The sequence below is a fragment of the Ambystoma mexicanum genome, chromosome 4p, assembly GCF_040938575.1.
Source record: "Ambystoma mexicanum isolate Mex_15411 chromosome 4p, UKY_AmexF1_1, whole genome shotgun sequence".
Lineage (NCBI taxonomy): Eukaryota > Metazoa > Chordata > Amphibia > Caudata > Ambystomatidae > Ambystoma > Ambystoma mexicanum.
In genome coordinates, this window is record NC_090927.1 from 778,267,352 (window position 1) to 778,295,251 (window position 27,900).

Consider the following 27,900-nt stretch of genomic DNA (forward strand, 5'->3'; position numbering starts at 1 on the left):
ACACTATAAAGTACACTCCACTGTCAAATTGTAAATTAAGGTACAATTAAATTCCTAAATTGTGCCCGATTATACCTAAAATGTTTCCAAGAACATTTAGGACAATGCAAACATACATCAGCAGACAGTAAATGAAAGTGTTATTAAAGCAAAACAAAACTGCATAACATTATAATTAACTGAAAAATTACAAACAATATAACACGAAAGACAAGGTGAATATTCGTTTTTTCTTTGTTCCGTGTGTTTATTGCATCTCAAAGGGCACACATGCACTGGGTTTTCCAACCAAAATACAAAGGAAAGCCTTTTGAAATGTACTTTGTATTATTTTCCCCCGATTACAGTGTATGTTATCCCCACATTAAATTTAGAAACAACCACTTTTTCCCCATGGTACCATACATCGATTAAATAGTTAACTTGAAAGACTTAGAGAATGTGAACATCTTTCTAGCCCGATATGCTTCCAAAGACAGCTGCCAAGCCACTTTGCAACACTGATCAACAGTGACTTCATTTTTATGCATCAAAACCTTAAGCCAAGACATCAGCACAAAACAGTATGAAAAACGAAATTACATTCACAAAAGTAAAAATAAACATAATATGGAATGGTAACTGCAGAGGTCCTTGAGGTTTGTTCAGAATCCATCCACAAAGTATACAAAGCAAATGTACTCCCTGCACGGTTTTAGGACAATAAAATACTAAACAACAAACAAGCAAATTAACAAAGTTGAACACAAAACAGACTAAAAAGCAATCACAATTTGTCAAAATGATCTAAGTGCACCAAAAAAGTGCACTTTCAAGAGTGTGAACCTCTCAATACTTGGCTTGCTTTTTTTGCTACACAGAGTGCCTACACGTTATATTGTGTCCGCCCATTAAACAAGATTAACGGGTAAGATAATTTATGTTAAAAAAAATGAACACATTAAAATATACAATTTAAATAAATGAGTGATACATAAGATTTTCGTTCAGATATGATTTTTCATTCATGTTACATTAGCCTCAGAGGTGTGTGTGTCGTGGAAGTTTGCATTTTATTATGTTACTTTAAATTATAAATAGTATTTTTTTTAACATATACAGTACCAACAAAAATAAAACCTTTTCACAACAGAAAATAACGTGAATGGAAAAGGCAGCACACACAAAAGAACACACGTTTATATGAAGAGGGTTCTCATTACGATCCGGTATTATCATCATCACACAGATGTACAATTTTTTTTTTTAACAGATATACAGAAAAAACGCAAATATTGCGGTTTGTCAAAAAGATATATACATTGAGTCTTTCAAAACACAGACATGTTGCCAAGTGGACCACCACACAACAGTTGCATCATCTGCCCTCAAAGGTTCAGAAACACACTAGAAGGCATCTTTAACACCCATCCATTGTTTAAACTGTAAGACACAGAAGAAACCCAATTACAAAAAAATGTAGGTAAGAGCATTAGGGATAACAGCTAAGGTAGAACACATTCCTAAAGTTCACTTTCACAGCTGTGTTAAACTTTTCCAGAAGAAAGATGGGGTCTGAAGAAGCACTGGGTTTGGTACTTGGTGGCTCGCTTTCAGACTGAGCTTCAATAGGTCACTGTTAGGCTCCAAACGTTCCATCACAAAAAGTGTAGCTGCAAAAAACAAAACATAATTAGGGAATACATTGGTGTTACATAGTACGAAGCAATTTGTCTCGGTGAACTGCAGTACATGTGGCAGCATTTACAAATGTAAGTACATGCACCGTTGAAAACAGATCCTGTTTTTGAGCACATACTTTCTCTAATCTTATCTTCTTTTGCTCTTTCTCCAGGCATCTAAACGTGACTTCTGGCGGTAGTAGTCAAAGACCATCTATTTATAGTGTGAGCCACCATAATACTTTTAGCTAACTAAACACATTTTATTCATAAGAAGAATTGCCATCTAAAATCTATTCTCTCTTGTGCCATACACAGGTAAGGCAAGACTCCCTCTCTTGCAGAGAGATTGAAGTGGGTGGGAACCAGAGGATACACTGTTACTCTCCGCTTTTGTAGAATCAGACACCATTCCCGTGCTTCTTTTGTCAAGTACCCTTCCTAGGGATTGGAACTGTGCTGGTGGCCTAGCTCTCTGCTCTATCTTGCCAACACAGTCATTTTTCCGTTTATTCACTTTCCTGCTTGGGACAGGACTAAGTCCTCGAGACGTCACACATTGCACACCTAGTGACCAGGTATTCCCATGCTAAAAGATTAACTTCCTAGCTCAGAAGAGCTCTCCTCCAGTTTGATCCCTAAATGATGTGTGCCCAATGGGTGTGCCTGTGATCTTTTGGATGTCTCTAAAGAAGTGATAATGGTGGGTGTTTGTGAAAAGAGATGAGAGCATAAATTGGCATGCTGTGGGGAACAATGACTGAGGAGAACAATGACAGAGCTATGATGCTCTCAACATGCATGTTCTTTCAATTTTGATATAACATTTGTAGAAAGGTGTTGAGGTGAAGTCAAGTGAGGACGCCAGCGAGGATGGAGTTTGCATTGAGGAAGAAATGTGGGATGGGGGAAATGGTGCATCTGAGAGGGTGGGACATGAAGTGCAGGAGAAGCATAGTTCCGCTACTTTTTTTGTACACTTCAACTACTGATTTGACAGCGATATTTGAAATGCTGACTTTGTCAATTGGACGGAATCATTGTCCCCCTGTAGAAGGGCCACTATTAACAACCACGCCGCTACGAATGGTAGCCTTAAAATACAGAGGTGAAGCATTCGGTGTAGACGGCTCTTGGCTCAGCGCTTTTGGGACGTTTAGGGGTACCGGGTGAAGGCTACAAAGCAGGCATCTTTGGATAAATCCGGTTATATACAGTCCTAACAATGCAATCTTCTTTCTGAGTGGAAGCACGTTATGGGGCAGTGGTCCTACGACCCTCGCCTAAGGAGGATGGTACAGGAAGTCGACGACTGAATTGAGGTGAATTGGATGTATATCAGCAGATGCTGATCAGTGTGCACTAAATGTCAAATAGGCACTTAGTTGAAATATAAAAGGAGTCCATTGTCTCATGGTGGCAGGAATAATTAACCAAACGCTTCATAGGGATGCGTGGGGTCAAGCCTCTGGCGAGGTATAAAGGGAGGGTGATCTGAGGGTTAACTTGGGTAGCTGGGATGTTGTCCGATTCTTGCAATAATTGGATTAAATGCTGTGCTTTTTTTATCCCTTGAAAATAACCTGCTGATATTTTCTGTTAGTTCATAGATGGTACTCAAGACTAATGCCACACGTCGCCGAACCTTGAGTTGCCTCCTCCCAAAGACCACACAGCAGGCTCCAAAGGAGGAAAGAATTCTGGTTAAAACCTCCAGGGGGATATCTTGAGGATGATACTGGGGCTGGTGAGCGTGTATGCTGGGACACACAGGAAACAGTCCTTTCAGGGGCACGGGAATGGACACGCAAGTTGGGGGTTTGTTTAGAGATTATGGCGAAATGAGATGGAGGTTCTGGTTTGGGCACATTTCTTTTTTTATTATTGTACATGGTTTATTCCAAACGATATACATCATACAAAAACAGGTAAAATCAGAACATACTGAAAGAGAACATTCATAATTCATTCTTAATACATTCATGGATAAACATTATTCAATTTATCACCATTTCGTCACACCGACTTTTTAAAAAATGGTACCCTACTAATCAAAAGTGCAGTGTAGTTTCCTGATAAAAGCTATTTCCAGGAAATGTCCTCATTCAATGTGTCTAAATCATAAACATAAGGGTCAAAGAATTGCACCCTAAGTTCCTGCAGTCGCGTGCACGTAATCATGAGATGCTCTAGAGATTCAAAAGCAAGTTGACAGTAGGGACATGTTGCATTTACTAGTAGACGCCGAGACGACAAAACCTCACATGTATGAATCAGGTTAAATCTTACTCTCATAAATGTCTCTCTGTACCTACCATCTGGGCATTGCTTCAAGTATTTTAGGGTAGAACAACTTTTTTCTAGCCTCTCGGCTTATTTCTCCAAAGGACTTGTATTGCCTTCTTTCTTCACAGTTCTTAACACAGTCGAGGTCCAAGAGTTTCCTTTTTGTTTTTTCTGGGTTTTCTTACACGATCAAGGTACTGATCTCATATTGGGCCATTATTTCCTCACAGTTTATTTTAAAAGGGGCAAACAGAGACTCCCCATAGCACCCAGTCTGTTTCCCCATCAGGTGTTTAACCCACTCTCATTAAGTGTTCAAACTAATATTACTTTTTACAGACAAACCAAACTGTTCTTCGAATGTAGGCCCAGATCAAAGCGTAATATACAAACTGGTACACAATTCAGGAGTCCCACAACTTTGAATCGGGAGTAAGGCTCTGACACAGCGACATTGTGATGGTTGTTATGAACTTATATTAAAGTAAAAGGAGGGTTCTAAAAAGACCTATCTCGCCCTAACACTATAAGGGGATTTCTTGCCGCAATGAAACTAAAGGATGTCAGTATCAGAATGTCCAAAAATATAAAGAGTTCTACGCCCTGTGCCCAAAATCCTATGCTGACACAAGCTAACCCTAAGAAAAAGTGAAAAGGGAAAAAGTCTTTCAACTGGCCATTTGTAGTCTTTTTTAATGTTCCAACAAAGTTCCAAAAGGTGCAAAAATGAGCAAATGATGCAAGTTCCCCAAGATTTCACAGCTGTCAGAATAACGGGGGAAGGTCTTCGCGTACCTTGAGATTTCAACTTCTCTTCAGCTTCCTAACACAGTTCTTTTCCTTGATAAAAGACAACTTTCCAATGAAGGGGGTATGATCCCCTTCCACTAGCATCAAACACTCAATGGTTCTTCCTCACTTCTTGACTTACTCCACAGTTCTTTACAATTCACAGCTCTTTACAGTTCTTTTACAACTTTTCCACCAGGGGGTTTATTTCCCTTCCCCTAGATTTCACACTCTTAAAATGTGGGTCTCCAAACTTGCATGCACTTTGGCCTGGCTTGTTCTCCTGCCAGGGCTTCACAATATTTGCACATTTAATTTTTGGCCTGGTTTCCTCTCCTGTCAGGACTTCACAACAAGTTACTTTTCCTTTCAAGTAGGGGTCTCCAGACTCGCCTTCACAATATTGCACACATACATTTGGGTGCAAGTCTCAAACTCGCACAGTGCCTGGTTTACTCTCCTGTATTAAGCAAGTCTGAACCTTGCAGGTCTCTTGGCTTACTCCACCCTCTCCAGGTTTAACTGAGCTCAGGGCCTTTCTTTGCCCGCGTATGCATCCTTTTCTCTTTGTTGCTCATGCTATTAAATTTATTTGTCCCAGTGGATTGGTTATTTTGATTTAAAAAGGCATGTTGTTTTTTCTATATGATAATGATGTCTATTAAGTGTTTCTTTGTCCCAGTCTTGGTGTTTCACAGTCTTTGGTATTGTAGAGCATCCCATGTAGGCTATGGTGTGCACATCTTTAGGGAGTCACTGGAACGGGAGTCCTTGTCCCCAAAGAGTCTCTCCCGGTGAGGTCCCATTTGCCTCGACCCCTAGGGAGGGTGTTGCAGAGCAGGCTCAACTCCCTAGCCTCACCGGGGGCTCCCCCCTGGGGAGATGGGACAAATTCCCTCGATTCGTCACAGGACCCTCAGGTCTTTCAGGCAAACCTTTAAAACATGCTTTCAGTCAATGAAGAAGAAGCTCAACAGCAGCCAAACCTCAATACCGTACATGTCCCCTGGACACTTAGGCATCTGAGAAATTTAGCAACAGAACTTCCAAACATTAGAGAAGATCCACTGGATTTTGTTGACTTGCAGATAGTCTTTACAATGCTACCTCCTGGGTTGACATAAATCAGCTCATGAGGATAGTAATGCCTTCCGAAGTAAAGGTTACTACGGGCACACTACCAATGGTGAGCTTCAATCAGTAACGTGAAGTTACAATCTAGTTTGTCCGTTGCCAGTTCACGGATAGATTGGTTGCATACTTTACTCGTCAATATTACTACTTGTGTGAGGTTGATGGCATGAATTCACATTTACGACAATACCTACATTGTGCAGTAACAAAAGCACAATCTCCTAGGGGACTATCTGTATACTACTCACAGTAAATTGTTAAGTACAAATATCTTCTGCATGGTCACATCTTTAAATAACAAAAACAAAAATCAATAAAGAGTTATTATACATTGCATAAACCAAACTTCAGGATGGTGCAATAACGCAACATCTATACACAACAATATCTGTGCAATACAGCCACATCTATCTACAACCATTCGGTCTACATGACTATATTCAATAATCTATGTGAACATTTAGTTAAATGTATACTGGGGCGTGATCCGTGTTAGGGTGTAATGCCACATTTGATTGTCCGTAGCATGGATGCCTTTTCAGATATCCTTATTTCTGCAGAACCTGTTAAGGCTGTAGGCATCACAAACACTCCTATAATACGCCCAGTTACAGAGCCTCTCACTATTACACTAGGACCTATCAGTGACCAGAATTACTTCCCTTTGAGCCCAACTGCACCAGTAGATTTGTTAGGTAGGAATCTATTGCATACGCTTAGATGTACCATCTATTGCACCCTAGATGAAATGTGTGAGTGTTCACATTACACATGAAGAGGCAGTCCTGGCAAAGATTCATGAAGAGAAGGGGAGTCCACCAAACAATAATCAAGAGTGAGGTTGGTGGGGTATCTGAGGGTACTGATTAACTCCATATCGGATTCCTTGCGGCCCACTCATGATAATGAGGTATATATACAAAGCTGAACTTGTAAAGATTAAAATACATCCTTTTAAGAAATTACCACATATCCCTCAGAAGCCCTTGAAGCATGAGGTTGAATCTGGTATTACTCCTGTCATTGAATCCCTCCCAAATCAGGAATCATTGTTCATACCAGTAGCCCATGTCACACCGCTATTTTGCTGGTGAAAAAGCATGGGAAATCACCGTATTGATTCATGCTGTTAACACAATGGTGATAAACATCAATCTTGGTAGCATTGAATCCTGCCACCATACTTTCTTGCATCCCTCAAAAAGCCACCCATTTTGCTGCAGCAGATCTATGTTGCACATTCTTCTCCCTGCATACACAAAGGATACTCAGTACCTACTTGCATTTTCACAAAGGAATCCAATATATGTGGACCCATTTACCATAAGGGTCTAAAGAGTCTCCCATCCTCTTATCCCAACAATTGAAAAAAGATGTAGACAACATAATGTTACTGTGGAAGTCCGTGCTCATCCAGTATGTGACCGATTTGTTAATAGTGTCTCTCTCTTATGATGATTGTAAGAAAGATAATTGCATTGGCAATAAAAGGACATAACGTCTCTAAGCAGAAACGGCAGTAGGGCATACAAAGGGTTCACTATTTAGGGCATGATATCATGGAAGGTTATCTGCCGATATCACCTTCTCGAAAAGAGGCAAATCATAAAATTCCAAAACCACATACGATTATGCAGATGAGGGCATTTCTGGGGGTAGTTCGAAAATGCCGGCAGTGAATTTTAGGCTATGCTGAGATAGTACAACACCTTCAAATGTACACCTGATTGAACACAGTAGAGCCCGTACAATGGACACAGGAAACTGAAGAAGTCTTTGTAAAAATATAATCACGTTTGACTAAATTACCCGCCCTGGGTTTACCATATTATGAAAAGGGGGGTGTTTTATATGGTCATGAGAGCAATGGATTTGCACTGGCTATGCTTACTCAAAAACACAGAATCCATTTCAGATCTATTTCTTATTATAGAAAATGATAAAATCTAGTTGCAGCAGGAACCCCCCTTGTTTAACAATATTGTGTTAAAATCCTCTTTGGAAGTGGCTGTACCCCATTAAGTTGTGTCTGTATAATGAAAGAGCAAGACGCAGCACATATCTGTTTCCAGAGCTATTATTTTTTTATTTATTTTGCTTAGCTACTGCTCTTGAACGCTTCAAATGTTACGTTGACCTCCTGCTCCATGCTAAACCCAGCTTCCTTCCTTCCTACAGCATTGGAAGGGGAGCTTCATGACAGCACACCTCATGATTGCATGTCAATTACTGACTGTTGATGGCTCGAACAGGCCTTACTGATGTATCTGTGTCTGAACCATACCTAGAGTACTTTGTGCAGGGTTCTTGTTATTGAGATTATAATGGGAAGCTGGTCACTGGGTTTGCGGTCTGTGCCCCTGGTAAAGTGGTACAGAGTGGAAAATTACCTCAGGTGGCCGAGTTGATGGCTCTCACTTGAGCCTGCCAGCTTGCTGCCCAAGTGTGTCAATATCTATACCGACACATGGTATGCTTTTGGTGTAGCCCACAACTTTGGCCAATTCTGGAAACAGCGAGACTTCTTGACATCAACCGGAACCCCATTACAAATTGCCAATATGTGAAGGCCTTGTTAGACGCCATCATGTTGCTATAATAAAGTGCGCTGGCCACCAGTCCTTAAAAGATCTGATAAGCTGTGGTAATGATTTTGCGGACCACACAGTCAAATTGGCAGGCATGCTGGACACAACAGATGCATATGTATTACCTGTCAAAACTGGTCAGGATCCTTCCCCCATAGAACACTAGAAGAATTGGCTTTAGTACAAGAGAATGCTGCTTCCAGTGAGAAGTATAGTTGGGTGCAGAGTGGGTGCAGGTTGCACAAGTACTTGTTCTGGAGAGATGGCCAGTGCCAGTTAGTTTCTCCCAAGATACTAGTGTCTCATCTTGTTAGAGTGTATAATTGACTGGCATATGTGGGGTGGATGGTTATGTCACTGAATCTTTCTTTTTACACTCTGCCCTCACTCTGTGGGGGCAGTAGAGAGTAGGAATGGGGCATTAAGGAAAAAATTGGCAAAACTGCATCTAAAAACTGGAGTGAAGAGGCCCTTCCGCTAGCGTCATTTATATTAGAAGTACACAAACAGGAAGACTGGGCTTAGCCCCTATCAAGTCCTTTATTGACTACTAATGTGATTGCCTGTATCCCATCTATTTGAATCTGTCTGATGCCAAATTATTGGAGTACGTGTGTGAAGACCATAATCTCTACAGTCAGTCTCACAACTAGGTGATGGCTGCTCTGCCACGAGATCTGCCCCAGCTGGGTCACTCCGTTACAGTCTGGAAACCATTTCCTCATAAAAGATGACCGACAAATGTCCACCCTGACCCTTAGGTGAAAGGGGCCATTCCTTATCCTGCTGATATCGAACTCAGCAGTGATGGTGCATAGGTGTTTGTATCAAACTGCAAGCGAGTAGTAACTCTTGCAGAATTAAACATTTGTTTGTTATAGTTGGTCTTCTTGTCCTAGTATGCTACACACTGGCCTTTGCTACACCTATAGCTCCTAGTTCTGAAGTGGCAAGGAGATACAACTTGACTAACATGCTTACCACTTCTGACATACAGGTATGGCCGTTGTACAATAAGAGGTTTATAGTGCACTGTCAAGGGGGAACATGTTACTTGAAAGGAAATTGGGGATGGAGAAGGTTTGTGACTAGGGTTTATCCAACAGTCAGCCAAATATCCGAATAAAGTAGTCCCCTATCTATGCGATGCCCTTCCAAACTGGATTAGTGATGAGGACTACATCCAGGCTTTGAATGTGGAGTCCTAAACTCCACCAATAACCCCACTACGTGGAATAAGAGTGTGAAATGAACTTGTAGCTATTAAACCCATAACAATGTCTGAAACATTTGTGCAATACCCAGAGCCTTTCCATATCTCTGACTTAATCCATTATTGTTACTCTATCCTTTTCACTCGGAGGAGAAACAGAATGATTTCCAAGCTGATCAATTGGTACTCCCCAAGTACCAGGCACAACAGTGGTGACAGCATACACACAAGTTGGCAGTAATGCAAGCGTAATATCAGACATGGTGAGCCAACCTCTTGCTATGCACCGAGTTGTGGTGTCAGGTTATGAGATTGATGATCTTAGTGTGATAGCGCCTCAAAACACTTGTGTATAGGTGCATTATTTGTTACCTAATAAATATTAGGCAAGAGTACAGGACATCCGCTACAGCTGTAGTGTTATTTGTTGACTTTATTAGATTCTAAGAATGACACCGAGGTGATGAAGGCTTGCTCGAACTTCAATAATGCTCTCTGATTATTTTCAGGAGACCTAGATAATAGGACCTGTACAATGGTACAGAACGTCAAATCACATGAAGTTAGGTTTGGTGAGTTTATAAATTATATACCCAGGTATTTAGTCAAATTCTTTGGTACAAATTGCATTGGGGCTGCAATCCGGCTACAGCAACAGAAAGAGGAGCTGTTTCGGGGAATTTCAGAAAAGGGAAGTAGTAGATATAATATGGAGTGGGGCTTGAGGCTTTGGCTAGCTATAAAGAGACAGATTTGAATGGCTGAGTGGACCACCTTGAGGAAGCCACTGGGCTAATAACTGGGGCACAGCTCTCTAATAACAAGCCACATGTCGGCGAGATGCATACAATTGTTACCTTTACCTTGTTAACTTAATGTGCACTATGACATTTAATGAACAGTGTGCTAACAGCCAGAAAGAATCTGCAATGGGACATGGCATGTGATGAGGTGCAAGACAACCTGAACTCTCAATTGCTTTCCATCTGAGATGATATGCAGCACAACAGCTAGCCAAGACTGCTGGGAAATCTTTCAGGAATACCAGATTATCTATGGCCTTGGAGAAGCCTCTGGCGGTACATCGGATGGATTTGTGAAGCAAACAACTGCTCCTTCACCGCACAAAGCCCAATCACAGGACTGCAGGCCATGGCAAGTCGAATACCACCTAGTCTCTGGGCAGGATGTAAATGAGAGTGGATGACTCACTAAGAAGTGTGGAAAGTGAAACCACCTGACATCGCTGTCCGATACCCAATCTCTGCCTCGGAAATAACCCCTCATGTGTGGCTTGGCATTCCCTCTATTTAGAAATTAGGGCGTTTGCAGCTGCCCCAGTTGCAATGTTTAAATACATTAGATTGTGGTCATATCATGCTGGTAGGGAATAGGATATGTTGGAAAGGTGAGGCGCCCGTATTTACTTAAGCAGGGAGAAGGCTATTACAAGGTAAAGATAAATATGTAGTTCTTGTTTTACCACCAAAAACTAATATACATACTGAGACTAGTCAGTTTAATGTGTTCTGGCACACAATAGAAAGAAAGAAAGATTGTGAAGGGGCATGTACAATTGATGAAAGTTATTGCCTCGAAGATCTGAAGAAATAGAGAAAGTTGAGGAAGAGATGAGAAAGGTGACTGACATTACTAAGAGCTTACAGATACCCGAGACAGTGCATAGTGATGAGAATCATTCTTTAGAGGTTGCTCTCCATACTGCTACTTTGTGTGTACCCGGAGATATTTTATGTGCAGCTCACCAAGAATTGACTGAGCAACCTTACATTAATGCCACCATGTGTCTAACCATTTTCTTTCTCGTTTTGGCAGGAATGGTGTCATGTTGACATAAATGCTTTAACAGAAGTGAAGTCATAGTGGTCACTACATCACCCTCCACCTCAACTCCCCATCGCCGACCCCTTCATTTGCCCTTTTGGAGGTGCAGCAAAAGACTAAAGTACAGGAACAAGAACTTAAAACAGTTACTAAAGAGGCTTCTCATAATGATTGCCCTTACTGCAAGTGGTTCTATGTCCTTTCATTGTCAGGCATTTCAAAGCCTGCAATTTCCTCCTCCACAGCCCCCCACTCCTGCACCTTTTAACTATACCCGATCCCCCCAACCACTAACCTTGCCCTTTCCCACCCCCCCAACCAAAAAATATTAACGTTATTTTGTACACGTTTAAATTGCAGGCTTTGATATGTCTGGCGATTAAAGGATGTCGTACCACTGCAAATCTGGGGTTACCTGAATATAGGAGCGCTATATTTAGGCTTAGATGATCCCTTGCACAAAAGAACAGCAGGGAATCATAAGTGAGGGTAAGCAATAGAATTCCATATGGAGAGGGAAAACTGTTGAATTGGGAGACAAATTGCCAGGGAAAGAAACGTGTTAGTTACACAGGAAGCAAAAAAAGGGGGGTCTGCCAGTGGTTACACCCCCTGGGTTATAAGTGATGAATGGGACATCTCCTTGTCCCATTGGCCATGGGGAGGGTGAAATGAATGCGATGGAAACGTCTCCTATTATGGTACTTTCCGTTTTATGATGCCTTAATGATCTCCATTCCCACACGATCCAGAGCGTTTTTTCTTTTTCTTTAAAATCTGATGGACATTGCTTAAGGTTATTCCCTCGACTATTGGCACTTTTCACTGCTTTCCCTGAAATCTGGTGGTGAAGTCTGTGCTTTAGAGAGTCCTGGGCTCAGCAATTTTGGGGCACTTTAAGGACAATGGGTGGAGCCACTCAGATGCCATCTTTGAACTACTCTGGTGGTATCCAGTCCTAACAATGTTAGCCTTCTTTCTGAGAGGAAGCACATCATGAGGCTATGGACCTATGCCCCTCACCTGAGGAGGATGGACCTGGAAATCGATGATGGGATCAAGGTGAACCGGAAGTATATTGGCACATGATGATCGACAAGCACTAAAAGTAAACAATGAACTAAATTGAAATATGACAGGAGTTCATGGTCTCATGAGGTTGAAATAATTAGCCAGACGTTCCGTAGGGATGCATGCGGACGAGGCTCTGGGGAGGCTTTAGGGCAGGCAAACTTGGGTGCTAGGGATGTTGACTTGGGTATTGGGTTAGCACGAGATGCTGTCCGATTCAAGAATTGGAATAAAGGCCTTGCTGGTTTAGCCCTTGAAACTAATCTGGTGATATTTTGTGGTCATCTACACTGACAACCAGAACAGACACTGAAAAAGTGCTCTGCATCTATTGGGTCCTTAAATGTGGTCTGATGAAGGCCCTTTTTAAATATGTGCCATTAGTTTCCCGTAGATCATCCTGACACATCGACAACAATGGCATGTATAGTGTTTGCAAAGAGACAGTATTGCTGAGATAAACTCTCCTTGCAAAAGGTATTGGGCTCTGAAGTAATAGGTCCCGATAATTACAATGTTTTTTGGCCAATGTTTTCTCCACAATTACCAACACACTTATGCTCAGAAAATACCTTTGGAATACACTGGTCCAGACACTGCCCACTTCCTAAATTACCCGAGACTGGGTGATCTGATCCCCACTGTTTCCTTCCACGGTTAAATTTTGAACCATTGCTGACGATATCCCTCCCTCCCCTGTTGTTAGATCCAGGCTCCCTTGTTTCTATTCTCCCTAATCTTATCCTTCCCCATGATTGTTAAGCGCTCTGTTGCTTCCCAAAGCTATGTCCATGCTCATGAAATACCACAATAATAATTATTAAAAAAATCATAGTGTGGCATCTTAGATGAGGCCCATCATTTAAGCATTCAAGTGCCTGAATACTTTTCTACTCAGTCTCGTTTCTGTTTTCTTTTCTTTGAACTAGGTTGATGTATATATTCAAAGTGACAAAGACATCCTATGCTTAAATTAATTTATATTTATATAGCTCGCAGACAGCCCAGGGACATTGTGGCGCTGTTACTTGCAGGAACTTAGTTACAGGGGCTACAGGATTGGATTGGTAGCAGTCGTTGGCACATTATGATTGCTACAAACAGATTAGTCATTACAGCTCATGCATCTTTGGTCATTACATTACAGACAGTTTATTGGCAAACATGGTGCTGCGAGAGACCTTATGTGAAGAGGATGGTTTCCATAGCTTTAGTTTAAAGTGCATGATGAATTGAAAGGTTTCTCAACATTTTTCATGAGGTGATTACAACCCATCACTCTATTCTCTCTTGTGGTGTAGGGTTGGAGTAATTTATACAGAAGCTAGGGAACAACAGAAAATGGGAAGATTTGCAGGTCACTGACAGGATGGAGGAGTAAGTGGCTAAGCTAAAAGGACCTACAGTTCTTGATATGATATGGCATTTGTAACGCGCCTATACACAAGTGACTCAAAGGCGCGACGAGGCGGGGGGAACAAGGGAAGACAGACAACGATCCTACTAGGCCAGGTGTCATTCAGATCGCGCAAGTGCAAGGGTAGAGGGGAAGGGAAAAGTGCAAGGGGCAAAGGGAGAAGGGAAAGTGCAGTACAGAGTTATTAGCATACAGGATAAATAACAAGGGCCAGCTGGTGGCAAGTGCGAGTTAAGTGCAGACAAGTGCTCGGAAGGGGGGGCTGTAGGGATACCGACACAGTCCCGCAGTGCAGGGGTTGCCCGGGAGGCAGTGCAGGGGAGAGTGGCTGGGCCAAGGACTGAGAACGGTGAGTGGCCCAGTTGCAGATTCAGTGCAGTTTCAGTAATTTTAGCAGGGGAGAGGGGGAAAGAAAGCGCAGGCAAAGAGGAAGGTTTTGAGGTGCTACCGGAGATGGTTCTCCTCAGGTTTCAGGGAGGCAGGAAGGCTGTTCCAGAGGGAGGCCTCTGCAGCGGAGAGAGATCTGCCTCCAACTCGTTGTTTGGAGAAGCGGCTGACACTGAGGGAGTTGGAGGCGGATGGGCGAAGAGCTCAAGAAGGAAGATATTTAGGAAGAGAGAGTTGAAGGTATTTCGGCCCAAGGCCCCAGAAGGCCTTGTGGACAATGCAGAGGGTTTTGAACTTGATCCTCGCAGTCACTGGGAGCCAGATTAGTGATTTCAGTCCTGGAGAGATACGGTCCCTGGGCTCGAGGCCAAGGACAACTCTTGCAGTCCTGTTCTGGATGAGTTGCAAAGGGCGGAGAGTAGAGGCGGGCAGATTAAAATAGAGGCTGTTACAGTAGTCCAGCATCGAGAGAACCAGGGCTCTAGAGACGGTGAGCTTCTGGGGGAAGGAGAGGAAAGGAAGGATACCTCTGAGGAGGTGTAGCTGGTAGTGTGACTTCTTAGAGACGTCAGATATGTGAGGAGAGAAGGAGAGTGTGGAGTCGAAGATGACCCCAAGGTTTTTTGCCTTGCAGGTAGGAGCAGGAAGAGGGCCAAGAGAGGCCGGCCATAGAGCTGCAGGGAAGGAGGGAGTGGGTGTGCCGATGAGTAACATCTCAGTCTTACTGGCATTAAGCAGAGGTCATTGGCGGCACACCATTCCTGGACAGCAAAAAGACAGTCAGAGATGAGGGAAGGAAAAGAGGAGGCCGAGGGTAGCCTGAAGATGAGCTGGGTATCATCCGCATAGCACTGAAAGTTGGGGCAGAGAGCGGCGATGCGGTGGGCGGAAAGTGCCAGATACTGGTTGAACGGCCAGGGAGAGGGGTTAGATCGCTGGGGGGACACCACAGGTAGAGAAAAAGATGTCAGAAAGGAAAGACCCCAGTTGGACTGGGAGGGTCGATTGGAGAGGAAAGAGGTCAACCACGCCAGAGCCTGACCAGTGATACCCAGGTTATCACGGAGAAGGTTGAGCAGGATGGTATGGTTGACAGTATCAAAGGCAGAAGAGAGATCAAGCAAAATAAGAATACATGGAATGTTAGAGTCAGGGTTCGAGAGCAGGTCCTCACGGATGTTCAGGAGAGCAGTTTCCGTGCTTCTGGCAGCTCTGAAGCCAGACTGATGGTCATGAAGACTACCAACAGATTCAGCATGGAGATTAAGCTGGGAGATGGGCAGTTTCTCCAGGAGCTTGCCCAGGAAGGGTGTGATAGAGATTGGGCGATAGTTAGCTGGGCAGGAAGGGTCAGAATAGGGTTTCTTAAGAAGGGGGTGCACAAGGGAGTGCTTGAGAGGGGATGGGAAGACTCCAGAGGCGAAGGAGTGATTGCAGAAGTCAGAAAGGGCAGGAGCCAAGGAGTCAATGTGGTCCTTGATAGTTTCGGAGGAACAGGGATGGACCTGTTTTGACAAGACTTTCATAGATCGGACTTGTCTCGAAACCTCGTCAGCAGAAAAAAGGGGAAAGTCAGAGAAGGAGAGAGGAGGGATGGCTGCAGAGGGGCCAGAGGAAGGGCAGGGAATAGAAGGAGGAGGTGATAGGAGGAGAGTGAGGACAGGATGTCCTGAGTTTTTGAAATGAAGTGAGAGGCCAGTGCCGTGCAGAGGGCCTGGGAGGGGACAGGAGAGGTAGAGACTGGAGCAGGGTTGGCCAGCTCCTTGCAGATTTTAAAGAGTTCGTCAGAATTGTTAGATGCCGCAGAGATGCAGGCTTGGATAAGGGCTCGCTTCTTGGTGAGAACGGACAGCCGGTATTGCCTTTGGAGGAGGCGGCAGGCCAGTTTGTCAGAGGATGAACATGAAGCACGCCATTTCCTCTCTGCCACCCTGCACTTGCGTTTAAGGGTGACGAGATCCGAGTCATACCAGGAGTTACATTTGTATTTTGGGCTTCAGGCAGATTCTCATGACAGGGGCAAGGATATCAAGTGTATCAGATATAGCAGAGTGGGGAGTGGAGAGGGCTGTGTCAGGGTGGGAGTCAGCCGAAGAGGGAGGAGGGGGCGAGAAGGTGGCAGCGAAAGCCTCGACTGACACGTGCTTCATGGGTCGGATGACCGAGAAGGAATGTGGCAGTGATGAGGGTGGCTTTGCCTGATGGGTAGGGAGGGTGAGGTGGGAGGAGAGGAGAAAGTGATCACTCGAGGAGAGAGGAGTGAAGAGAGGGGAAGGTTAGAAGAGATCAGGGCATCAAGAGTGTGCCCTGCAGAATGAGTCGGCCCAGACGGGTGAATAGAGAGGGAGAGAGAGTCGCAGAGGTCGCGAAAGAGTCCAGAGGGGGGACAGGAGGCATCCAGGTGGATGTTGAAATCTCCAAGAAAGAGGAGTTGAGTGGTTGAGGACAGGAGTGAGGAGGAGAGGTCCGTCCACTCGGAGAGGAAGGAGGAAATTTGACCAGGTGGCCGATAGATAGTAGCCACGGTAAGGGAATGGCTAGGAGAGAGAGAGAGAGTCGCAGACAAGACATTCAAAAGAGGAGTAGGTCTGCGTGGGAGTAACAGAGACAGGAATCCACTCAGTGAAGATGAGGGCCACACCACCCCCAGCACGGTTGGGCCTGGGCGCGGAGAGGATCTTGTAACCGTCAGGTAGGAGTGTGTCAAAGCTGGTGACAGAGCTGGTCGTGAACCATGTCTCAGTGAGACTGAGTATGTCAAGGTCCAGTTCCTCAAGAAGGCGGCAGATAGAGGAATGTTTGACAACAGAGCAAGAGTTAAGAGCTGCAATGTGGAGAAGGTTGACATCTTTGAAGGACTTCCGGGGAGGGGTACAAATCAGAGGTACGCCCTGCGGAGGTGAAGAAGGAGCACAAGAGGGGGCAGGGAGGGAGGGTAGAGGCAAGGTAGTCGAGGACAGAGGAGGGGAGACAGCAGGAGAGGAAAGTAAGTTGATGAGGCGCGGGAGGCGTCTATCAAAGAGGTGAAGGTTGGCCTGAGGGCCTTGGACCAAGACGGCCCCATTAGCGTAGACATTACTGATGGCCTTAGAGGAGTGGAAGGAGGCCAAGAGGACATCCCAACGGGTGCCACCATTAATGGGAGATGAGGAGAAAGGAGATAGCACAGAGACCATATGAAGGGTCCATAGGTCAGGTGAAGGCACGAAAAAGAGGATGTCAGTGAGAGTTTCCTTGGATGAGGCACTAGTGTAGGTGTCAGCGATAGGGAGGCCTGGGTTGGAGACCAGGATGTCCTTTTTAAACTTTTTCCTACCAGATGTAGTGAGGAGAGCAGGATCGTCAATGGAGAAGCAGTTAGAGAAGATAGGTGAGATAGAGAGCACCATAGAATAGGAGGGAGTGTGGGGTGGGGGGGAGACAGGACAAGCGCAAGCGGACAGGAGGAGAGCGGCAAGCCCTAGTTTACCACAATGACAGAACACAGTGAACACAGTAATGCGTATCAGGTACACAGTGGAGAGGCCACCTAAGTTTCTTAGTCCAATATCCAATTCCTTATTCTAACAAGAAATATCGTGGGGTTGCCGCAATCTGGAAAGCACTCTTCAGTGCACTCAAGAGTATTTACAATGAACACAAATTATGTTTTCCTATGCAGATGGTCTATAAGAGGAATCATACTTTAGCCATAAGTAACACTCCTACTGGGGCAAGACTATGCAGCTTTCATCCTCTTTCGACCTAAGACACTCCTTGGGTAGCATTTCCCCCCACACCTGGGTACTGTTCAGGCTTCAGTAATTAGGACCTCAGCCAAGGGTGTCCCTCCTTAGCCTGAGCACACTAGAGCTCTTAAGGTAACAGTATTGCCATCACCTGCCATGCTCCAGCCTGAGCAGGATCACACAAGCTCTCCTTTCAGCTCTAGTGGCCTGAAGGCTACCACCAATATCTGGGTGACTGCCCCAGTATGCTAGACTCCCCGTTCCTTCTCAAGATGTTCTGCTTCTTGACAGCTTCTTGACAAAATCCCCCCTCAAGTTATGATTTATTTGGCGTAGCAACCTCATGTTCTCTCCTCCTGCTTTCCACACTAATAATACTCCAACTCACTGTAACACGGCCCGACTCCCAGCCTGCTGGCTGGTGTGTGCCACTCTGCATACCGGTGGTCTGACTCTAAATGATTTCCCCATGAGACCAGCGTCTTGGGTTTTCTTTGAGGTGCAAGGTTTCAACTCCTGCTCAAAAGTGTTCCCTCTGACCCTCAGCTGAATCAGGTATGGTGCGCCCCACAGTTTATTTATGGTGACAAATGGTTGTCTCCATGAGCTGAGGTCTTAGAAAAATCATTAGACATCTTTGAGTCAGACCAAAGAATCATGTTCAAATTCTCTGCACCTCCAACAATTGTGTTTGCCTGCCAAGGTCTATTCAAAGCTGCACCACAAGTGGGATCAGCACCAGACTAACCAGGGGTGAATTAAATAAAGGTTTATTAAAAGGTAGTAGTTATGATGGGCCAACATAAATGAATGCCTTGCAAACACTTACCAGATCTCTGGGGACTTTCCTCACATAACTACAAAACCAGGATTATTTCTTAACATAGAAATCAGTACTTTTCTTTTTATTGCGACATGGTTAAAAGAGCTAACCTTTCACAAAACCTACATACATGACACCAAAAGACCTTTCGTTGGCGTATCACAACAGATTAAAAACGCAGTTAGCATTACATAAAACCTATTTGTAACGGCAGGAAAGAACAGCATCCCACAGTGTTCTGCTTGTCATGACACAGACTACACAAGGTTTTAGGGCCAATATTGAGTACAGCGACAAGCAAATGAAGGCATGCCCTATCAAAACTCACATGTTCATTTTAATGTTTAAAAAACTATCACTTTAAAACGTTTCAATCGGTAATTCAAATGGTGGCAAAATAAGGAAAATACAACTCAACAAATAGTCGTCTTCACTTTGGTGTGAAAACAACAAAATCAATGCACTTCATATGCCTCAATCCCGGCACCCCTCCTGGGATATAGTCACACTTCAGTCACTCGTAGTCTTGGGGGTGGCGGGGGGGGCTTGTGTGCCCCCACTTTTCATTCAGTAAATGCATGTCTTCTGGTTCTGGAGAACCCTCGCTTAGAAATACAACTGGATACAGTCCTCAGGGAAGTTCTGGACTGCACACAACAGCAAGCCAAGCATGTATGTGTCTCTCCTCCCTCAAACTAAACCACTCTGTCTCTTTGGGATCTGCCAAAGCTTCTAGAGACCAATGCAAACAGCAGCAATGCAGGGTAACATATTTGTTCGTGTATATTTTGAAAAGGGGTAGAATTTCTAAGTCAGGTCTTCCGTAGACATATATGTGCCTTTAACAGGACCTGCAATATTATGTTGATGCTCTGTGACCTGGCATGCCATTAATCTAAAAATCTATTAACCGGCACCTTTCATTGCAAGTAATAACATCGTTCTTGTTCATAAAAAGCCAGGCGACAACGTTTGTAAAATCCAGATGGCAGTGTGCTGACATACACCAGGAGGAGACAGGGATAGCTCATCTGCTCACACTTTCCTCTAATTTCTGGCTTTCTCCCAACTGAATACTGACAATCAGGTATATTTGGTGATCCGGCACCATTGGGCCCATAGCAAATCTTACTCTATAGTTGGTTTGCTCTAAAGGGTTTATTTATTGGGTATTTATAATGCGCCTATACACAAGATGTTTCAAAGTGCAGCAAGACAAGGGGGGAGGGGGACAGGGATGAAAAACAAAAACAGCCCTACTAAGCCTTGCTACATTCGGATCGTTCAAGTGCAGTAACAAGAAGTGCAGGGGAGGGGAGGGGAAGTGCCAGCCAGGGTTGGAAGGGCCCATGGGTTTAAGCGAGTGCTAGGGAAGGCCAGGTGTACAGTGCCAGGGGAAAGCAGAGTGCAGGGGAAAGAAGGTCCACATGCTAAGTGCAAGGCACAGGGCTGGAGGGGCTCCAGGGGTGCAGGCCCAGCCAGGCTAGTGCATTGGCAGGGGAAAGTGCGGGTTAAGGGAGGGGGAACAGGGGTGATCAAGTGCAAGGGTAGACTGGACGAGGAGGGCATGGTGCCCTGTAAGATTCTGAAGGAACCAGACAGCCAGTCAAAGAGGCAGTGGGGGACATTAGCAGGGGCGGGTGCGAGGGAAGGCAGAAGAGAAAATGAGTGTCTTGAGAGGCATCTGGAACTTGAGGCGATCTGGCTCCAGTCTGAGAGGGGCAGGGGGGGCATTCCAGAGGGAGACACCTGCGGAGCAGAGAGATTTACCCTACATTCAGCTTGCAAAAGCATCTGATCTGCAGAGAGTTGGAGCCAAGGCAGAAGGGCTCTGGCAGGAAGGATTAAGGGAGAGAGAGTTGGATGTAGCAGGGTCTCAGGTCCCAGAAAGCTTTGTGGATGATGCAGAGGGTCTTGAACTTGATCCTTGCAGCAACCGGGAGCCAGTGGAGAGATTTTAGGGCTGGAGAGATGTGGTCCCTGGGCTAGAGGCCAAGGATAAGACTAGCAGTCATATTCTGGATTAGTTGAAGGGGGCGAAGGGTGGAGTTAGACATATTGAGGAAGACGCTTTTGCAGTAGTCAAACCCTGAGAGGACTAGAGCTCTGGAGACATTGAGTTTCTGGGGGAAGGTAAGGAAAGGGAGAATGCCTCTGAGGAGGTGCAGCTGAAAGTGGGCCTTCTTGGCAAACTCTGTTGTGAGGAGAGAAGGAGAGAGGAGTTGAAGAGGACACCATTTTCTTTGCCTGACAAGTGGGTGAGGGGAGGGGGCCCATGGAGGGTCGCCCAAAAGTAGGAGGGAAGGTGGGAGCTGGGGTCCCAATGAGTAGGATCTCGGTCTTGATGGCATTAAGGTAGAGATTGTTAGCAGTGCACCATACCTGAATAGCAGACAGACAGCCAGGAATGGGAGAGGAAGAGGAGGCAGTTGCAGAGGAGGAAAGGTTAAAGGAAAGCTGCGTGTTGTCCACATGACACTGGAAGTCAGGAGAGAAGGCAGGGATCAAGTGGGCTAGAGAGGCAAGCTAGATGTTGAAAAGCCAAGGCGAGAGGATAGAGCCTTCAACGACACCACCGGTAGAGTGAGATGGAGGAGAGAAAAGGGCCCAGCTGAACCTGGAAGGTCGGCCAGACAGGAAGTCAACCAGTCCAGAGCCAGGTCTATAATGCTAAGGGTATCACATAGCCAATTTATAAGGGTGACACGATTGACCGTATCAAAGGCAGAGGAAAGGTCAAGAAGGATGAGAACAGAAGGAGAGTTGGAATGGAGATAAGAGACCAAGTCACCGGTGTTCAGGAGTGCAGTTTCCATGCCTCTGGCAGCTCTGAAGCCAGACTGATGGTCGTGGAGACAACCAACAGATTCGGTGTGGTGGATAAGCTGTGAGATGGCCAGCTTCTCCAAGAGTTTGCCTAGGAAGGGGATAACAGAGATAGGGTGGCAGTTAGCCGGACAGAAGGGGTCGGCAGAAGGCTTTTTAAGGAGAGGGTGCACAAGGGAGTGATTAAGGGGTAACAGGAAGGACCCTGTGGCAACGTTGCCATTGCAGAAATCAGCCAAGGCTGGGGCAAGGGAGACAATGTTGTCCTTGATAATTCTGGAGGAGCAGGGTAGCATCTATTTGGATGGGACTTTCATAAAGCAGACTTGTCTCGCGACATCATCAGGTGATATGGGAGAGAAAGAGGAGAGTAGAGGGGAAGGGGAGAGGGGGTCCAAGGGAGGCTGGGGAGCAGGTGAGGTAGAGGAGAGTGGTGTAGAGGAGAGTGAAGACAGGATAGCCTGAGTCTTAGTAATGAAGTGAGAGGCCAGTGCAGAGGGCCAGGGAAGAGAGGACTAATGGTGAGTGCAGTTGCATTGACGAGTTCTTTGCAGATTTTGAAAAGTTCAGCCTTGTTGTTAGTGGCCCCAGAGATGCAGGCTTGGAAATAGGCCCTCTTCTTCAAGCAGATGGAAAGTCTGTATTGCCTTTGGAGCAAGCAGCAGGCCGGTTTGTTAGAGGATGTGCTCGAAGCCTGCCACTTGCACTCAGCAGCTCTGCAGTTGCATTTCACAGATGCCAGTTCGGAGTCATACCAGCTGTTGCACTTGGAGGCAGGCTTCATGAGGATCCTCATGACAGGGGCAAGGATGTCCACAGTGTTAGAGATCAAGAGTTCAAGGTTAGTAAGGGCTGTGTCAGAGTGAGAGTCAGTGGCAGGAGTGGGAGAAGGAATGAAGGTGGCAGCAAAAGCTGCAACTGACATTCGCTTCATAGGTCGAATGATGGAGAAGGAGACTTGCAGTGCAGGCGGGGGCTTAGCCGGGGAACCCAGGAGGTCCAGGTGAGAGGACAGGAAAGCATGATCAGACCAGGAGAGAGGAGTAGTGAGAGGGTTGGAGATGGGGATGTCTGCTGAGATGAGAGCATCCAAGGTGTATCTAGCTGAGTGCATCGGACCAGAGGTAAGAATGGAGAGGGAAAGCATCACAGAGGTTGCAGAAGAGTCCAGAGGCTGCATCAGGGATTCAAGTTGAATATTGAAGTCTCCTAGGAGGAGAAGCTTAGAGGTGGAGGCAAGGAGAGAAGAGGTGAGGCCAGACCACTCTGAGGAAGAGGGAGACTGGGCCATGAGGCCTGTAGATGGTGGTCACAGTCAGTGAGAGGATAGGAGAGACAGCAAGCCTGCAGACAAGGTATTCGAAGGAGGACTAGGACTGAGTGGGTATGATAGTAACAGGGACCCATTATGGGAAGACTAGGGCCACTCCGCCCCCTGGACTAGTTAGGACTGGCCTTAGAGAGGATCTTGTAGCCCTCCGGGAGGAGAGTGTCATAACTTTTGACAGAGCTGTCCGTGAACCACGTCTCAGAGGGAGCGAGGACATTGAGGTCTTCAAGGAGGTGGCAGATGTCAGAGGAGTGTGTGACGGCAGAGCGAGAGTTGAGGGAAGCTAAGTGAAGCTGGTTGCTACTTTTGAAGGTCTTCCGAGGAGGGGTACAGGAAACTGGTATATCGGTCAGTGGTGGCAGAGGGGTGGCAGAAGGAGGAGTGTCAGGAGAAGGGAGGAAGCTGATGCGAGACAGAAGATACCTATCAAGAAGGAGTAGGTTGGGCTGAGAGCCCTGCACCATGACAAGGCCATTAAGTAGACATTAATGAAGGCCCTAGAGGAAAGGAAGTATGCCAAGAGTACTTCCCAACAGGTGCCACCATTAATGGGAGAGGAAGAAAAGGTCAGAGCACTGAGACCATATGGGTAATCCAAAGGGACGGAGAGGGAACAACAAAGAGGATGTAGCCGACAGTCTGCCTGGAAGAAGCATTGGCATAGGTGTCAGTGATGGGCAGGCCAGGATTGGAGACCAGGAGATCCTTCTTGAAATGTTTCCTTGCAGACTTCGAAAGAGAGATAGGATAGGTGATAGCGTAACAGTTAGAGAAGATAGGGGAGATTGAAAGCACAATGGAAGAAGAACCCGGCGAGAACGAGTGGTGAGAGAGAGGGGGAAACCGCAGTGCAGGACGCCCAACTTCAACACACAGCAATGCAACAATCTAGATTCAAGTGGCCAGGATAAGCGAATAGCCCAGGATTCAGCAAACAGCAGAAAAGCAAGTCACCTTGAGCACGTGTTCTGGATAGAGGGATAAAATCCTAGATAGAGAGAAAAGCCTCATTTTCAAACATAACAGCAATGCAAAAACTCGTAGAACTGACTTTTCTAGATGGATGTAAATTTCAAGCACAACAGCAATGGGAAAACACACATCTTTGACTTTCCTAGATGGAGGGGAAAAGCCCCAATGGCTAACTATGATGATTCACCTATTGCCAGATATGGATAACAAACTGATATGCAGCAGACTGCAAACTTAGCTAAAAGAAGTAATAAGAGGAGGGACAGCTAAATGGGGAGCAGTAATGGCTGTTCCCCTTGCCTGCACCTTTCTTACCTTGTCAGTCACGGCTGGTTGTTGGCAGCACTGCATGCTTCCACGCCGAACACAGGCAAACACATTCTGCAACTGCTATTGCAGGAGCTGCCCTTCACCTCAGGGCCCTCTGTCCCAGGGGCTGCATGGGCAGAGAGGCTGCCCTGGAGAGTGGTGTAATAAATGTCAATGGGCCATTCAGGGGAGGGTCGGGAGGCAGGAGCACAGAGGAAAAGCAGGAAGATGCAATGGGGACACCGTCTGCAGCACTCGGAGCGCAGGTAGACGCCAACCAATTTATTTTAAAAACACAAATCCAACAAGTTACACCATGGATGGCAAAGGATGTAGCCTGGGACACTGCCTACCATGAGCCACGGGATAGAAAGTGGAGAGGTGACCCGCTGGAGCTCACTACAGACTACATTCAACAACAAAAAGCACTGTTGGAAATATGCACATATTGCTGCCCAAGAGTCAGACACAAAGTAGTGAATTGGGCAGGGGCGCACAGATCGTTACCTGATTATAAGAAATCCTTGATATTTAAATCAGCTAACGGATCCTTCGTTGGTTGTTTCTTGGGACTCTGAGATGTAGGCGTAGTGCTTGGAGACAGCTAAGGAAGGAACAACAGTTCAGAGCAAGCAAATATCCATATCAACTAAGAGAGCTATTCTGTATTTTCACTACACATATCGGCATGTGCTTTCCACGCCTTTCATTGTAAAAGGTACACTTTTCATTTAATTCATCTTTCACTCATTTGCGTTTAGCATTTGGTAAAGTGAACCTGTCCCAAAAGAGCATATGGAGTCCTATATAAAAAATATGTACCTTAAAATGACATTGGAAAACAAATAGCTTATATCCATTACTTGTATATATATGGGATACATTACTCACCGTAATCGTATTTCTGAGGCTTGTATCTGCTTAGATACACATGCTGTGCATAGGCCGACATCTAGTGGAAGCTACAGAGTATTACAGTTTGTTTTTGAAACTCGAAAATGGGCGTCGACATAGGGCGTGCCAGTAATACTATCCCTAGTGTGAAGTCCACTGTACCCATGGATCCCTCACGAGTGTACGACCCTCAGATTGTATTTTTTCAGATATGAGGTAGCATGAGGAGTAGCGTGTGTACAGATTGTCCAAGCAGATAGATAGATAGATAGATAGATAGATAGATAGATAGATAGATAGATAGATAGATAGATAGATAGATAAGACTACAAGCATCGATGCGCCTTCTCTCAGAGGGGTGGAAGGGCGGGCGCATGTGAATGTAAGCAGATACAAGCATCACAAATACGATTACGGTGAGTAATGTATTCCTTCTGAAGCTTGTGGAATCTGCTTAGATCACATGCTGTGCATAGATTAGCGAGCAGTGTTAGAAGGAGGTGGAATGTGAGAAGGGTCATGAGCGAACAGATGTCTTAGAACCGCTTGTCCCACTTGAGTATCTGTCTTGGAATGAGTGTCAATGCAGTAGTGCTGAGTAAAAGTGTGAATAGAGCTCCATGTAGCTGCTTTGCAAATGGTGTCAAGGGGTACATTTGCAATGAAAGCCAGAATGGCCCCAGTGCCTCTAGTAGAGTGGGCTCTTGGTATAAAAGGCAGAGATTTCAGAAAGTGAGTAACAGCTGGATACATTTGACGATCCATTTCGAGATGGCACCTTTAGAGACGCGATCTCCCTCTCTGCCTGTAGCTACGGAGACGAACAGTTGGTCTGTTTTTCTTAGCGGTCTGGTCTTGTCTACATAGTAGAGGACCGCTCTTCGCACATCTAGAGTGTGTAGTTTCACCTCAGCAGAGCTTTGGGGTTCTTGGAAGAAGGCCGTAAGTGCAATGGACTGGATAACGTGGAATTTTGGTGTGTTTGTAGAACCAGTTTATCCTTATGAACTGTGAAGTAAGGATCCTGCACTGACGGAGCCTGAATTTCACTAACCCTTCTTATGGATGTAATGGCTACTAACAAGGCAGTCTTATAGGGAAGGTGTTTGAGACTAGCTTTATGCATGGGTTCAAATTGGAGGCCCATGAGTTTAGCAAGCACCACATTAAGGTCCCATCCTGGTGGTGGGTTACAAATTGGAGGGTGGAATCTCTTAACCTTTTCCATGAATACTTTAACCACAGGTACTTTCCACCATTCAAATTCTGTAGAAAATTGAAATTGAAAAAATATTTTGATGAAGTAATGAACAAAAAAGAAAAAAGGGCAGAACAAGACATTTCACCACTCACGGTTGAAATTGTAGAAGGAACATTGAATATCATGAACCTTACTGAGGAAAATTACACTACAGAAATGTTTTTGGAAGAACAGAATATTAATCCTTTTCAAACGGAAGAATCAAATTTGAAATTGAAATCAAAATTCATTCCTAAAATGGCAGAAAACAATGTGAAAGATGTTTTTCAAAAAATGGTTAGTGAAGATCTGAGACAAATTTATCTCAAAAATAAACCAGCGAAATTCAAACATAATCTTTCACTTAAAGAATCAAAAGCTATTGACGCTCTTGCTAAAAACAAAAAATGGGTAATCAAATCCGCTGACAAAAGCAGGTAACATCGTTCTCATGCAAAGAAATGACTACATAACTGAAGGAAATAGACATTTGAGTGAAAGGAATTGCTATTCCATACTCCAAAAAAATCCAATTAAAGAACTGCAGACTCAATGGCATCTTATGATTAAAAACTGGGAAGAAATGGGCCTACTCTCAGAAGAAGAATACAACTACTTAGATAACACCTACCCAATAATGTCCATAATATATTTTTTACCGAAAATTCACAAAACATTCAACCAATTTCCAGTATGTAGACCAATAATAAATGGCATAGGCTCACTAACAGAGAGAGCCTCACAATACGTTGATCTTCATCTACAGCCGTTAACGGCCAACCTAGCATCGTACGAGAGACAGTAAACATGTAATACAACAGTTGGAAGAAATACCTTGGGAGAAAAGCTTTCTTTTTGTAACTTTAGACGTGGTGTCTTTATATACCAGTATTGAACATCTTAAAGGTTTAGAAACGACTGAATTTTTTCTAAAAACAAGATCAATTTCATTTTTTCAACAAAACAAAATGATTCTAGAAATGTTGCATTTTGCTTTAACCAATAACATTTTCATGTTCAACAAAATAATATATAGACAAGAGCAGGATACGGCGATGGGGGCCAAGTTTGCACCCTCATACGCAAACCTGTTCATGGGACATTTTGAGATCAATCATCCATGCAACATCCAGCATTCACAGAAAGATATATAGTTTACTGGGGACGCTATATTGACAACATATTAATGATATGGAATGGTGACACAATCTGGCACCTCATGTTCTCTTCCTTGCACTCTCCATATAACCACGTGACACTCTGCCATGATCCTTCGTCGTTCCAAAGCTCATCCTTGCCTGTTGGCAGGTTCACCACCTCCCGAATTTAAATAAATCTGAGCGTCAGTGTCTCCCACATCTTAATTAGATCATATGCTTTCCTACTT

General features: G+C 44.8%; 1 protein-coding gene across 1 annotated transcript in view; it reads right to left on the bottom strand.

The window, feature by feature from the left end:
- Window positions 1-222: 222 nt before the first annotated feature.
- The window catches only part of SNAP91 (synaptosome associated protein 91), a 1,173,930-nt gene continuing 1,146,252 nt past the window's right edge, over window positions 223-27,900 (bottom strand). The window contains exons 29-30 of the mRNA XM_069606330.1: window positions 24,887-24,983; window positions 223-1,652 (exon numbers count right to left, since the gene is read on the bottom strand). Of these exons, the coding sequence (XP_069462431.1) occupies window positions 24,891-24,983 (93 nt within the window). The 3' untranslated portion in view covers window positions 223-1,652; window positions 24,887-24,890. The remainder of the gene's footprint in view (window positions 1,653-24,886; window positions 24,984-27,900) is intronic.